Raw genomic sequence first — 16,012 nt, forward strand, 5'->3', positions numbered from 1 at the left:
GCTGGAAGTTCTAGCATCAGCAATCAGACAACAAAAGAAAATCAAAGGCATCAAAATTGGCAAAGATGAAGTCAAGCTTTCGCTTTTTGCAGATGACATGATATTATACATGGAAAATCCGATAGACTCCACCAAAAGTCTGCTAGAACTGATACAGGAATTCAGCAAAGTTGCAGGATACAAAATCAATGTACAGAAATCAGTTGCATTCTTATACACTAACAATGAAGCAACAGAAAGACAAATAAAGAAACTGATCCCATTCACAATTGCACCAAGAAGCATAAAATACCTAGGAATAAATCTAACCAAAGATGTAAAGGATCTGTATGCTGAAAACTATAGAAAGCTTATGAAGGAAATTGAAGAAGATTTAAAGAAATGGAAAGACATTCCCTGCTCATGGATTGGAAAAATAAATATTGTCAAAATGTCAATACTACCCAAAGCTATCTACACATTCAATGCAATCCCAATCAAAATTGCACCAGCATTCTTCTCGAAACTAGAACAAGCAATCCTAAAATTCATATGGAACCACAAAAGGCCCCGAATAGCCAAAGGAATTTTGAAGAAGAAGACCAAAGCAGGAGGCATCACAATCCCAGACTTTAGCCTCTACTACAAAGCTGTCATCATCAAGACAGCATGGTATTGGCACCAAAACAGACACATAGACCAATGGAATAGAATAGAAACCCCAGAACTAGACCCACAAACGTATGGCCAACTCATCTTTGACAAAGCAGGAAAGAACATCCAATGGAAAAAAGACAGCCTCTTTAACAAATGGTGCTGGGAGAACTGGACAGCAACATGCAGAAGGTTGAAACTAGACCACTTTCTCACACCAGTCACAAAAATAAACTCAAAATGGATAAAGGACCTAAATGTGAGACAGGAAACCATCAAAACCTTAGAGGAGAAAGCAGGAAAAGACCTCTCTGACCTCAGCCGTAGCAATCTCTTACTCGACACATCCCCAAAGGCAAGGGAATTAAAAGCAAAAGTGAATTACTGGGACCTTATGAAGATAAAAAGCTTCTGCACAGCAAAGGAAACAACCAACAAAACTAAAAGGCAACCAACAGAATGGGAAAAGATATTCGCAAATGACATATCGGACAAAGGGCTAGTATCCAAAATCTATAAAGAGCTCACCAAACTCCACACCCAAAAAACAAATAATTCAGTGAAGAAATGGGCAGAAAACATGAATAGACACTTCTCTAAAGAAGACATCCGGATGGCCAACAGGCACATGAAAAGATGTTCAGCGTCGCTCCTTAGCAGGGAAATACAAATCAAAACCACACTCAGGTATCACCTCACGCCAGTCAGAGTGGCCAAAATGAACAAATCAGGAGACTATAGATGCTGGAGAGGATGTGGAGAAACGGGAACCCTCTTGCACTGTTGGTGGGAATGCAAATTGGTGCAGCCGCTCTGGAAAGCAGTGTGGAGGTTCCTCAGAAAATTAAAAATAGACCTACCCTATGACCCAGCAATAGCACTGCTAGGAATTTATCCAAGGGATACAGGAGCACTGATGCATAGGGCCACTTGTACCCCAATGTTCATAGCAGCACTCTCAACAATAGCCAAATTATGGAAAGAGCCTAAATGTCCATCAACTGATGAATGGATAAAGAAATTGTGGTTTATATACACAATGGAATATTACGTGGCAGTGAGAAAAAATGAAATATGGCCTTTTGTAGCAACGTGGATGGAACTGGAGAGTGTGATGCTAAGTGAAATAAGCCATACAGAGAAAGACAGATACCATATGGTTTCACTCTTATGTGGATCCTGAGAAACTTAACAGGAACCCATGGGGGAGGGGAAGGAAAAAAAAAAAAAAAGAGGTTAGAATGGGAGAGAGCCAAAGCATAAGAGACTGTTAAAAACTGAGAACAAACTGAGGGTTGATGGGGGGTGGGAGGGAGGAGAGGGTGGGTGATGGGTATTGAGGAGGGCACCTTTTGGGATGAGCACTGGGTGTTGTATGGAAACCAATTTGTCAATAAATTTCAGAAAAAAAAAAAAAAGACTTGGGATGGGTAGATGAACCTGGACTTCTTGGCAACGGTTTTAGACCAACCTTGGACCCCACTGCTAGATCCCTTCATCTCCTTTCCCTGCAGTTTATCTATCCTTGCTGACCCCAAAGCCTTGCAGAGGGGGGGCTACAGGACAAAAGCAAGAGAAGTATACCCTGGGATTCTCATCTCCACCGTGTTTTTTTTTTTAATTATCTTCTCTGAAGTGTGCACCCATATACTGAGCTAACCAATGATGTGTAAACCAAGTTTGAGCTCTTTCCTCTTCTTGAGCTGGTTGTACAGAACCTCCACATGGCCACGGATGTGAGCTGGTGGTGGGGCGCTGGGGCATCTACCACGAGTGGCGTGGAGTTTGAGCTCCCTGTTCAGACAATCTAATGGTACTCTTCTTCCTGCTTGGGCTCAGTCCCAGCGTATCACGCCCATCTTTCGTAATGAACTGCTGCAGGGCCCGTCCAACTTTACGACGTGGTGGATCTGACAGAAATCTTTATGACAGCTCCTAAGGGGCAGTCCCAGGTGTATAGTCACCGGGTGTCCCAGTGACACACCGGGATCTGTTTTTCAAAAAGTGTTGGAATATCTGCCGCAGGTGATATGATCACGCCCCAAAACACCAGGGCTTGCCATCAGCTGTGTGACTGCCTCTTCTCCCACCACTGACACCTCCAACACCATAGACTCTGCTGGATCCTATGGGCCACGTGGCAAGGCTTGGGGCCCCACTCAGAGCTGGAGGCCTTTCTCCTGTGTCATCTGAGCCAGAGCAGTATTCTCGATGTGGAGTGCGTTACATCCAGAAGCCAGACAGACATACCAGGCACTGTGCTTCTGCCTCGTGGTAGGGGATGCAAAAACAAGAATTTATCTTCTAATCCGGAGAACGTATCTCAGCGCCCATCTGATCACTGGACCCCTGAGAACTTTCCTGAATGACAGGTCCCTGAATTTCCAGCATCCTGTCAAGGCCTTCAGGACACTAGCTTTTCCTGCTGTCCTGCTCCATCACACGTCATCAATGTCATGGATCACTGGCATACAGGATGTCCAGGCACTTCCTATTTCTTCATATGGTGTTATAACAGAGGATGGAAAACTTCAAAACACCCTGGAACAGAACAGTCAGTGAATGTTGCTGCCTATTCCACCTGAATACAGGTTACTGTTGGGTTGTTACTGGTTTTTTTTCCCCCAGAATGGAAAAGAACATATTTGCCAAATCACTGGCCATATAATATGTACCTGAAGCCTTATTAATCTGCTTTAGCATCAATACTGCTTCTGTCCGGCAGCCTCAATGGAACTACAGCTTGGTTTAGCTTGTGGTGTTCTACCATCCGTTTTCTGCAGGTGCCAGACTGGCTCTTCAAATGAAGATGTGATAGGAGAGACCACTACCCTGTATCCTTTCAGGCTTTAACACAGGCATGAATCTCTGTGATGCAATATTGCCCTGATTTACCATTACGACCTGGGGAATGGGGGCAGTTTAATAGGTTCATCCCTAGTCTTACCCAGTGCGATGATTCTTACCCCACCGGTCAAGGACCCAAAATTGCCAATTTTCCCCCCACACATTAGTAAACTTTGTTCTGTCTTTTATCAAGGGATAACGAACTCCATTATGGGATTAAATATCTTGTATTTCAAATAGACCTTTTGGGACATGCATTCTATTACCTAATTTACAGTGAGATTGGTAAACATAATCTGGTTACAGTTTCTAAAAATTTCTTAAACAATATGATTTTAAATTTCTGGTGCAGCCCAATGATCTACTTAGAAAAGACATAGTAAGTGTGTTGCTAGGGTGGCACTCAAATGCTAAGATCTTGTACATTCTGACCAAGTCTCTTGAAGTCAAGGCAACCCAACTCTGCATGTCTGCCCCATTCACCAGTGGTTGTCCCAGGTGATGGCCTCCTCCACTCCACACACCCTCCACATGTCATCTCACCCGAGCCAATCTTGTCTCGATGCCCAGTAACCACATTTTGACTTTTATACCCCCTGATCACCCCTATGGTTTGGGCAACTTCTATAGTCCCCTCCTGGTTTCTTGGGTCTCATTGTTAGTGCTTCATTTTCAGCTGTATAGGCATCTCTGCTGCCTGAGACGAGAGAGACCTCTACTCTCAGCCCTTGACCTTCAGGAACTCCCTATTCGCTTGCTGGTCAGCTCAAGCCCTATCCCTCCTGGAGAGGAGACATTTGGACATGTTTCACTTGAATTATTGAAAAGGCATTGAATCTCCATCCCAGGGGATAAACTAGAGTTATCAAGAGTGCGTATTTAAGCAAGTCAATAAAGAATAGGAGAATCCTAAGAATTAAAAATCAATTTATTGATTTTAATTACAAACACAGGAGTTTTCCATTTCATGAACACCTCTAAGTAGGCTTCCCAGAGGACAGCCTATGGGCTCTGAATATTCCCTGCATTCAGAACAGTTCACCCATTGGCTATGAGTAGAGCTCATTACTGACATGTATACCTATCTTTCTGCCTTCAACATGAACACCAGTGGTAAACATGCATAGTATCTGAACCTCACATGATAAATCTCGTGTGTGTGTGTGTGTGTGTGTGTGTGTGTGTGTTTAAGAACATATGAAAAAAAATCAGTACACAGATGGGGCCTGTGGAGTATGAATGATGGCAGCTGGTATCCAACCTATACAACTACCAACTTTATTTTAGCATTTTTCTATGGATATGTATACATCTGAAACTTGCGATCCCGAATGGAGTAGAATTATAATTTGGATTTGTAAATACTTTTTTAAAAACCTCAGATGCCAAAACAGAGATTAGTTGAAAGTAAGCATCTTTATCGTAGGAGTACTTTGGGGCTCACAGAAAGAGATCACATTTATTAGGGAAATGAACATAGGGAGATTAAGAAATCTGATTTAAGGGAAATCTTCTTTAAAGCCTTCCCAGGGAGGCAGCTCACCTCATCTGCCATTTCTAAACTAAGAATCATTAGCTAACTGGTGACTTCCTTCTGTACCTTCCTAAAGTCGGTGAAAGATATTGATCTCTGAGTCATTATGCTTGCATTTAGCTTTGCCTTTCAAACACCAAGGCATTGCGGCCTTCCTGGGGCACAGGAGAGAGAAGCAGCCCTTCTTTCCATCTTCCTCAAGCCCCACTAGGGCAGTGGCTCTCCAGAGGCCAGCGACCCATCAGGGGCATTTAGGAAAAACAGCAACAAAGACCTGCAGAACCGCTCTGTGCCCTTCTCCGTTCTTCCCCAAGCCAGATCTCCCTCTTCCTTGAAATCACCATCTCAGCCCAAGAGAAGATGACTCTCAACTTGCATGTGTAAAAGTAAGACACTTCTAACCGATGTGTGGTAGAACAATCCTGTTTTCTTCCAGTGCTCGCAATTCACGTTTGTTCATTTCAGTCACTGCTTGTCTTTACCAACCTTAACGTCCTCGTGCTTATCATTGTCAAATATCAGCCTTTTCGTTTTCAAGTAAGTCATCTTTTTTCCATCCTGGAATTTGCAAATCCTTACTTTCCCAAACCTTGAAGCTATAGGGGCTTTCTCTCGCTCCCTGCTATCTTGATCCCAACAATGGTCATTGTTGCTCCGGGCAACTATTTTTACTGTGGGTGTTAAAGGATCTCCTGGCTAAAGTGCCACTATTCTTCGAAAATCTGAAGATTCCTCCTGTACCTTTTGGCTTATTTTTTTCAGTTAACTTTTATCTCCATTGACTGTGCCATCCCGCGGTTCTCTTATACGAGCTGGGAAACTTCAAAATCTGCCAAAAATCACAAGAGAATTCTCTAGGCAACAGTATGGAAAAAGTTGTAAATATTTATTGAATGTGATTTATTTGAAATAAACATTTCTGCCTCAAAAAGGTACCCAAGTGTTGAGCACCCAACGAGTATTTTATGTAGACCCTCCACCGTTAAATCGAATTGCTCACACTTAGAGAAAAATAAAGTCCAAAAGCTTCACTTAGAAAAACAGACCCCAACACTGTCTTCTTTGCATCTTTCCGAGCATCTGCTTCGTAAGTGTTTTGTATTCTCTTTTGATTATATTCCATATGACATCTTGGGCGAAACTCACATGTCATCGTTTGTCATTTGAGCAAGCCTCCAAGTTATGACTTAGTTCACAGAGTGGTGTTTAGTTCTTAAGGAAATCAGATCGGATTAAAATGAAGTGAGAAGGCATGTTTAAAAGGAATTTGGTATGTGCATTTGATACGCCTTTTCTCATTGGGTTGAGTTTTTCATAGGAATTCATAAGTTGGGATAAGGGTGATTCTAACTGCGTTTTTAGGGTAGTTCCCGGTCTAGTTGCAGTGGCACCAAATGTGACCCCATGATGTGGGTATGCTTGTCTGGACAGCAAATCTTCCTTCCTCCCACTTGCCATGTAACCGGCTTAGCTCTTGTGGTTTCATGGCACTGTCCCTGTTCCAGGGTTACAGAGCGACCCAGACCTGATCAGTCAGAGTACCCCATATCCGCCAAATACACAGAATGGTTCAGGGATTCTCACATGACCCAGCCAATCAGAGAGAGTCTTTCCAGGGACATTTATTTGGAGTCATGAGGAAACAGACTCACTGTTCATCTGTGATTATGAGCCATGGAAGCAATCAATGATAAAACCCAAATGAGCAGCAGAATTGAGAGGTGGAAAACACCAGTGTCCTGATGATGTTGTTTGAACCTCCACATACCCCGGAAGTAGTTTGACCCCCCCTTAGAATTTCCGGTTTCAAAATCCAATACACTCTCCATTTTTGCTGGAGCAGGTTTGAGTTGGGTCTCTGTCACTCGCCAGCATAAAATGAAAACATCCCCCACGACCTCCTCAACCACTTAGGCACTTGATCTCCAAACAGAAGAACTTCTCAAGATTTAGTCTCTAAGACTGTAACATAAAGCTGGGAAGGCCCAGGGTGCTCAACTAGAACACAAAGCCCCAGGTTAAGTTCTGCATTTGTAGACGCTGCCTGAGTATCCTTGTCCTTGAGCCGCATGCTTACTCCCTCTTATTTCAGTTCTCCCAGATTTTGTTTAAGAAATGTTTTAATGTTTATTTATTTTTGAGAGAGAGAGAGACAGAGCATGAGCAGGGGAGGGGCAGAGAGAGAGGGAGACACAGAATCCGAAGCAGGCTCCAGGCTTCTGAGCTATCAGCACAGAGCCCCACGCAGGGTTGGAACCCACGAACTGGGAGATCATGACCTGAGCTGAAGTCAGGCGCTTTATGGACTGAGCCACCCAGGCACCCCTAGAGTTAGTCTTAATAATCTTTACTGTTCTTGTTAGGACTATTGCCAGATACTTTATTTTCTGTCACTGTTGTAAAGGAGACCTTTTTCCATAATGATACCCAATCACTTATCATTGAATCAAAAGGAAGCGTTTTTTTTTTTTTTTTTTTTTTTTTTTTTTGAAGATTACCCTGAATACTGCCACTTTGTTGAATTTTCTTACCAAACCAAACAGGTTTTCCACTGAATCTTGTTAGGGCTCTAGTTCGATTATCATCATTCGCAGCCAATATGATTATCTAGAATCTTCTTTCTCATTAGTAATGCTTCTTATTTCTCCTGCATGCTCAGTATTAGAGGTTATAACAATTGCTTGGCTCATTTTTTTAAAGCGCATGACTCTTAATTAGCAAAACAGAATGTCCATACTCAAGCTTTGTGCCAGAGAACATGACTTTGACCTGGTTACTGTTTAACTCTTATCCAAACAATCCAGAGAAATGGTGCTTAGGGTGGGTAGTTTGAAGGACGTGAATCGATTCTCTGGTAGTTTAGATTTTGTTCCTGGATCAAATTAGATTGTCCGAGAGCCTCACATTTGCTCCACATTGTATTGGCCCCTCAGAATTGTGCTTTGTCTTCCTCCCTTGATTTATATCAGGAATAGTATAAAACCACCTGAAAAATCTACCACGATTATTTTCAAGGGTTTTCTTTAGGTCATTGTCCATGCCATCACGTAGTAACCTAAATATATAGAAAGACGCAGGATAGGGGCGCCTGGCTGGCTCAGTCGGTAGAGTATGCGACTCTTGACCTTGGGGTCGTGACTTTGAGCCCCATGTTGGGTGTACAGACTACTTAAATAAAGAAAACTTTAAAAAAAGATTTTTTTTTAAAGAGACCTATGATTAAAAAAAAAAAAAAATTCAATACTACAGTCCCAGAAATGGCTGTTGGCGTAACTCACTAATGTTAGATTTGGGAGTCCTTGGTCCTCCAAACTACACGGTCTAAAGTGCTGTGGGGCTAAGTTGTACAAATGGGGCTCTGGTAGCAGAGGGATTGGGTTAATTCACAAATGTCTTAGCAGATAAAGTTATATATGGAAAACAGGAACACATCGGAGAGAAATAAGTCAGAGGAAGGTCTCTCTACCAGAGGAAAAGAACAGATACAATGGATCATTAGCCGAAGTCCATTTATATGAAAATCAAAAGCTGCATACTTGTACACCCTGAATCCCAAATCCTCTCATTGGAAAGTGGTTTATGATCATAGCTTTGGCTTTTAGGAGAGATTAGTACCAGAAATAACTATATGAGAATTGTTTCTGAATTTATGACACAAAATGTTGTCGAGAACGTCATCCAGAAGTTCCCAGACGAAAGTGTTCATGCAAGAATTTCATTATGGGAAATCTTTGACTCCTTTTTCAAGTTCCAATGTTTTCTCCTTTGGGGCGCTGACATCTGGGTATCCCTGAGTTTCCCTTTCCTCACCCCTCCACGTGGCTAAGAGGCTCAGGACAAAATTTCCCACTCAAACAGAACGAGCCTTCAGATGACATCTTACCCATCTTCCTGGTTTTAATTTCCTTACTAATTTGTTTGCTTTATCATTAAAGCTTTTTGTAGGTCATCCCAAATGTTTTTGGAAAAAAGGCCAGGTATGCATGGCATTTTGTTTCTATTGTTAGGGGTTTGTTTTTCAGGGCTCAGAGGAGTCTACTAGGTTGAGATACTAAGGGGGAGTGACTGGGGCAGCCCCCTCCTACAGTCAACTTAAGATAGGGATTGCCACCACAACTGCGTAAAGGAAGCCACCCAGGTTCCTCGCCAGAGGACTGGAGAATGCATGCCCCACCTAGGGGAGGTAATGCCACTCAGCCTCTAAGAGGAGGTTGGTTTCTTGAGGTGATGCAAACCCAGATTGCCAGGTTTTACAATTTTTCAGGAAAAGCTAGAATTCAAGATTTTAAAGGGAATTCTGGTTTTTGAAATGTTGACAACTAGTTCAAATTCTTTAAAACACTTTGGACCCGCAGAAGACAGGATAGGATGGTGGCCGATGAGGAATAAGGGGAAAAAAGAGGAGTTGTTCCTTGGTGGGTAGAAGTTTTGGTTATACAGGATGGATAAGTTCTAGAGATTTTCTGTACAACATCGTGCCTACAGTTAACAACACAGTATCGTGCATTTAAAAATATGTTAAGAGGCTACTGGGGCACCTCGGTGGCTCAGTCGGTTAAGCGTCAGACTTCAGCTCAGGTCATGATCTCACGGTTCGTGGGTTCGAGCCCCGCGTCTGGCTCTGTGCTGACAGCTCAGAGCCTGGAGCCTGCTTCGGATTCTGTGTCTCCCTCTCTCTCTGACCCTCCCCCGTTCATGCTCTGTCTCTCTCTGTCTCAAAAATAAATAAACGTTAAAAAAATTTTTTTTTAATTTGTTAAGAGGTTAGACCTCATATTATGTGCTCTTACCATCACCACCACCACAACAAAAAAGACGACATACAAGGAAACCTCTGGAGGCGATGGGTATGTTTATTATCTTGATTGTGGTAATATCATAAGTCCATGCATATGTCCAAACTCATCAAATCGTATACATTAAATATTTGCTAGTATAGGTGTGCGTATCCCATACAGATTTTTCTTTTGTAAACACAAAACTCTGGACCAAGCCACCATCTGTGACCCAGACCTGGGCCTTTGGGCTCTGAGACATCTGGGAGCAGGTTTTAGAAACCCAGTTACCAGGAGACAAAGTAAGAAATCTGCCACCGGGGAGCTGATGTCATAATGGCACTGAGGATCACCCTGACTTTGACCTGAGTAATAAAGCGCTCGGTCTGAGAAACCAGAAGCTTTGGGCTCTGTCGAGGTTTTTGTGGGCGCGATTAGTAGTAAAAGGCCTGCACTCGAGATCTGGGAAGCTGGCTTTGAGCTTGGCTGTGCCAGCCACAAATCCCACGCGGGGTGGGTGAAGCCATGGGATTTCCAGAGCCCTCCAGAGCACTCCCTGCACCCAGAGGAGGTTAGGCATGATCTGTGGATCTTTCAAATTCTGTATTTCCCAAAGTCTCCTATCAGAAACCCCAAAAGATATGTGAGCATGAGAAAAGTAGTCTCCACTCATCTTTCAATCATGTACTTGTACCGAAGAACTGTCTAAATTTCCACTGTTGCCCCAAACACCAAATGAGCTGGATTTCCAAGGGTGAGTTCCCAAACAAATCGCAATACAAAAATACGAGACAGGTGGACTCCCAATCTCCACCAAAGGAAACTTTACTATCACCCTTTCCTACCAATGAAGACATGGTCACAGTAGGCTTCAGTGCCTTACCACTTTTCGAAAAGGTGGAGTTAATACTTAATAATTTATGAGCAGGGGGCCATTCAGACACACACTTTTGTTACGCCTCACCTTTTCTGGTAAATAAAAAAGCAATCACAAACTATCACGAGCCGACTGTCTACAATGCTTTCAGAATCCACAGTTACTTTAACTCTGCAATGATCGCTTCGAGTTTTTCTGTAACGGCGCCGCAAAATTCGCCCACCTTTTCTTCTTTCTTATAAAACTGAAAGGTTGGGATGCACATGATCTCAAGGTCCTTCACCAGCTCATCACACTCATCAGCATCCACTTCCAGGAACACCACGTCCTCGTACTTGACAGACAAGGAATGGAAAAGGGGCTTGATGGTCCTGCAGGGCCCACACCACGTGGCTGAGAAGTCCACGGCCACCAGCCTCTCCCCAGCCTCCTTAAGCGCCAACTCGAAGTCCTCCTTGCTTAGGATCATCTTCACCAAGTCCACTTCCAGAAGCTCCATTGACCCTGATGCCTTCAGGACGTCTCCTTCTATGGGCCGGATGGCTTCTTTTGAGGACTTGGGGATATCACCTTCCTTAGGCTGGATGCTGTCTTCTGAGCACTTGGTGTCACCCTCTCTGGGCAGGATGTTTTCTTCGGAGGACTTGGGGTTGGGGATGTGTTTGGACAGGGTAGATTTCACTAATAGCTTGGGGCTGTTGATCTGTTTAGACAGGAAAGGTTTTGCTGAGAACTTAGGGGTGTTGGCCTGTTTGGGCAGAATGGATTTTGCTAAGAACTTGAGACTGTTGCCCTGCTTAGGCAGGATGGTTTTGGCCAGGGACATGGGGATGTTATCCTGCTTGGGTGGGATGTTTTTTTCTAAGGAAGTAGACATTCCATCCTCCTGCAGCAGGGTGGTTTTTTCTGAGGAACTGGGGGTGTCACCGTGCTTGGGTGCAATAATTTTTTCTGAAGAATTGGAGCTATCAGCCTGCTTGGGTGGGATCCTTTCTTCTGAGGGATTGGGGGTATCACTCTCCTTGGGTAGAATGACTTTTCCTGAAAAATTTGGGGTGTCAGTCTGCTTGGGTGGGATGGTTTTTGCTGGGGAATTGGGGGTACCAGCCTGTTTGGGTGGGATGCTTTTTGCTGGGGAATTGGGGATATCAGCCTGTTTGGGTTGGGTGATTTTGGTTGGGAAATTGAGGGCATTGCCATGCTTGGGCAGGATCATTTTCGCTGAAGAATTGGGGATACTGCCATGCTTGGGTTGGATGATTTTTGCTGAAAACCTGGGGGTGTCAACCTGCTTGGGTGAGATGGATTTTGCTGAGAAACTTGGGATGTTAGCCTGTTTGGGTGGAATGGGTTTTGCTAAGGGATCGGAGATGCCAGCTTGCTTGAGCGGGATAATTTTTTCTGGAGAATTGGGGGTATCAGCCTGCCTGGGCAGGATCATTTTTGCTAAAGAATTGGGGATACTGCCCTGCTCGCGAGGGATGATTTTTGCTGAAAAACTGGGGGTGCCAGCCTGCTTGGGTTGCATGGTCATTGCTGAGAAATTGAAGATGTTACCGCCCTGTGCTGGTGGGAATATGACCTTGAGCTGTGGACCTTTGGATTGCTTTGCAGGCATGTGTTGTATGTTGTCGGCCTCCGAAGCCGAGGCCTTCTCCTGGATGTGTGCTGTGTCCAAGAATTCTGGGACCAGGGGAGTCACGTGGCTGGACAGGCCCTGTAATAATGGACTTTCTGAACAAAAAAGTAAATAAGTAAATATGCAAAAGAAGAAACAACAACAAAAATTCTTATCACGTACTCCAGGGAAGACCAATGCCATGGTTAGAGCCCACAAATGTAGTTTTGTGAATGACGCATCACTCTGAAAAATCACATTCAACAGAAGGCCAAGCGGCACGTGATTACGCGTATCTTTTGGTAGAGTTGTTTTTTTTTTAAACTACAACTTTTCTCTGCTTTAATACTGCGCTCTGCTCCTTGAGCACGTAGGTCCCTAAGGTGACCTCCCCCCCCCGCCCCCGCACCCCTACCTCCCCCTCCCGCCTTACCATTAGCATCACCTTGATCGGCTTCTTGTTTCTCTGGACTCATGTTCGGATCTTCCGGGGTTCCAGCTCTATCACTTTCCACTTCCTGTTCCTTGTCCATATCCACTCAGACTTCACACGTGCCTCAGAGTGGAGACGAGGCTGTACCCTCCAACTTTCTCCAGCCTCTCCTGCCTGACATCATAATATGAGTAACGACTTGCATTCGGGTGGTACTCACGGCTGGCTTTCCTTCTTTGTACTCAGAGCAGTAGTATTCGAGAGTCTCGTGACAGCCTTGGTTATGGTGGCCGTGCCGTGTGTTAGGCTGTGCCCGGTGCCTGATGTGCATTCATAGGCATTATTTCCTATAACACAACAAACCACTGAGGTAAGTACCATTATGATCCCCGCCTTACAAACAAGAATATTGAGCCCTGGAGAAGTTATGTAACTTGCTCAAGGTCACAAAGCCAGGAGATGGGCGGGTTCCAAGCCTGCTCCCCGAACGCTACGCCGAACTGTGCCATTTGCCAAATCCCTGCCCAGCATGGTAACTCGAAACCACCTTTCCTACAACCTTCCTCTAGGACTCTCCGGCTCCAGCTGTCCCTTTCTGACTCACCCGCTCTAACCATCTAAGTGTTTCCTCCTAATCACGTTACCCTCCTCTGCAAAGTCCTGCCTGACCGTCAGGTGTTCGATTTGACTATTTGGAAGGGAGTAGATTATGACGCAGAGAAATTCCCTGAGAAGAGGTGAAAACGTCACACCTTCCATCCCAATAGATGGGGAGCCAAGAGAACAGGTACATAGATGTGTTCAGAGGGAAGCTGACAGCAGAGGAATATTTGCCTGGGCTCCGTTGGGGAGGCCAGGAAATACCCACATTCACATGGACTGCTCATCGACATGGCAGCGTGGGTCACTGGCAGAGGGTGTGACTGGATTCTTGGGCCTGGCGCAGGCTCCTGGCCCCACAGCCTGCTGTACCCATGCCAGGGATCTGGAAATCCTGCACAGCCAGTGCCGGGGACGCGAGCGTCCCGCGAAGACCGGCAGACCTATAGGAGCCTCGAGGAAGAAGCGAGAAGCCACTATGAAGGGGGATTTGTCATGAGAGGGCAACGACTGGAGTGACAGGTCCAACCAGTGGGTGAGAGCACGGTGCCCCAACCCCTAGATGGGCCCGGTGGTCCTCAGCAGTCCTGAGTCGAGGCAGCAGGCCAGACTAGCCACTTTACATGCCGAATCGGAGCCAGAGGGCCGGGCCACAACTGGGCTGCACGGCCCTGTGCACCCAGATATTGTGGAGAAAGGGGAGGAATTGGAAATACTGAGCTGCTACCAGAATGAGAAAGCGTGCATCAGGCTGAAAGTCCACAAGCAGGCAGATTGAATTCCTGCCCCTCCCTCCTCGAATCCCCATCGAGACAAGGCTCGTGGAGGAAGGAGATCCACTGTAGGAAATTTTTAAAGCCATAGTATATTTGCACATCTTCATGAAAGTGAGGAGATCTGTGACCATGGTACATTCATACTTGGGGACCTGAGCTGTGTTTTAGGTTTGGCAGAGCTGTTCGAATTATTTCTCCTCTTCAGTCTGAAGTTCAGATGGATTCCAAGCAACCGGAAATATCAACGCCTCTGAATCATTTTCATTCAACTTGTCATAAAATGTATCTTTTTCCCTTAAAATGTATTTTCTCCTTTAGCACAAGCTGGCCCCCAAATTGCTCCTGAACCCTTATGTCAGTGGTGGTTCTGTGAGGGAAACAATACATCAGCTATTCTAGGCATAGAAAGATTTATCTAATTATAACGTAGCTGGAAAGGCTGCCTTTGGGCTAGATATCCTGGAATAATTCCTAGAAAAATGAGCAGGGCTTCAGACCTGGCCTGTCAGGGGGTGCGACCTTCATGATATCAGGAAGGCAGGAATCAGAAAGTTGCCGCTAAAATGGCTGACTTCAAGACCTTTCTGTTCCAGCTGCCAACCAAGGGTGAGAGAGCCACCGCTCCAACTCCCTCTCAGCTCAAAACTAGGGCTGAACTGGAAAGCTAGGGCAGAGGGAGGACAAAGTTGCAAGATGATGGCTTCCTTCGCGTGCGGGTCCACCTACTGGTGGAATCGGTTTTGAATCCAGAACCCTAGGGGAGGCCAAAAAATGTGGTCTTCAGATTTCCAGCCTCTGCAGTGCAGGCAGCCACACTAGAAGTTGGAATAAACACTGCATGGAAATTCATTTCCACCCCACGCTCGCCATGACGACACGACAGTCTAGTTTTTACACACTAGGCTGGCACAACTTTTTGGTTTTACAATTACAAAAATAATACATATTCATGATACAAACGTGAGGAAACACACGAATAAAAAAATAAGATTGGCACTCAAAGTGCCAATCTTCAAGGATCACCGTTATCAACACTGTGATGTATATTCTTGTCTTTCTTGGATTTATACTACCGTAATCCTTGTCATGGAAGAATATATTTTGAATCCTCTCTTTTGGATTTTGAACCTCCAGAACAGTGAGACATACATTTCTGTTGCTTAAGCCACCCAGTCAGTGGTATAACAGCCCTAGCAAACTAATATGGCAGCCATAGACGTGGGCATGGCTGTGTCATAATAAAACTTTATTTACAAAAACAGGCAGGTGGCCAAAGGACATAGCTGGCCAATCCCCGCCCCATATAATCATTTTTAATGATTGACTAATGTTCTTTTTAAAGGATGAACTACAATTTACTTAAATCATTTCATATTGATGGATATAAAGGTTGTTTTTATTATTTGCCGGTGTGAGCAATACAACAATAAGGATTTATAGATAAATGTGTTCACATATTCTTAATTATTTTCTTAGAATACAATTCTAGAGGGGCACCTGGGTGGCTCAGTCAGTTAAACGTCCGACTTCAGCTCAGGTCATGATCTCATCGTTCATGGGTTCGAGTCCCATACTCGGGGTGGGGATTATGCTCCATCTCCTTGAGGGAGGGGTATCTACATAATTTTATTTGGAATTTCTCTGTTTGGGAGGTTTGTCTCTCCCATCCTCCATTTATTTGTTCCATTCATTTATTTACGTTAGTGTCGACTCATGGACATTTGTTTTATACCTTGGGTTATAATCCACAACTATGAACTTTATTTGTTGCTCACATCCTCTCAGCTTTGACCACTGAGAACTCTTTCATTTGGCTCCCGTGTCCTTTTGATTTACACACACCTGTAGTTTTGTTTGTTGAGCATGTCCTTGCCTTCTGGAACTACAAGATGCTCCAGCTCATTCTATAGATTCACTGC

The 16,012-nt window shown here is 44.5% G+C and overlaps 1 protein-coding gene across 2 annotated transcripts; it reads right to left on the reverse strand.

Moving 5' to 3' along the window:
• Positions 1-10,654: 10,654 nt before the first annotated feature.
• Positions 10,655-15,260, reverse strand: TXNDC2 (thioredoxin domain containing 2). 2 transcript variants are annotated; one of them, XM_043558280.1, is made up of 2 exons: positions 12,730-15,260; positions 10,655-12,400 (listed from the first exon to the last, which is right to left on the reverse strand). In XM_043558280.1, exons 1-2 carry the CDS (start codon positions 12,815-12,817, stop codon positions 10,827-10,829), a joined length of 1,662 nt encoding a protein of 553 aa, XP_043414215.1. In that variant the 5' UTR covers positions 12,818-15,260; the 3' UTR covers positions 10,655-10,826. The 2 variants fall into 2 exon arrangements, with proteins under 2 accessions (XP_043414215.1, XP_043414214.1); XM_043558279.1 differs by having other exon boundaries at positions 12,718-15,260.
• Between the last annotated feature and the right edge of the window lie 752 nt (positions 15,261-16,012).

The sequence above is a fragment of the Prionailurus bengalensis genome, chromosome D3 (genome assembly GCF_016509475.1).
Source record: "Prionailurus bengalensis isolate Pbe53 chromosome D3, Fcat_Pben_1.1_paternal_pri, whole genome shotgun sequence".
Taxonomy (NCBI): domain Eukaryota; kingdom Metazoa; phylum Chordata; class Mammalia; order Carnivora; family Felidae; genus Prionailurus; species Prionailurus bengalensis.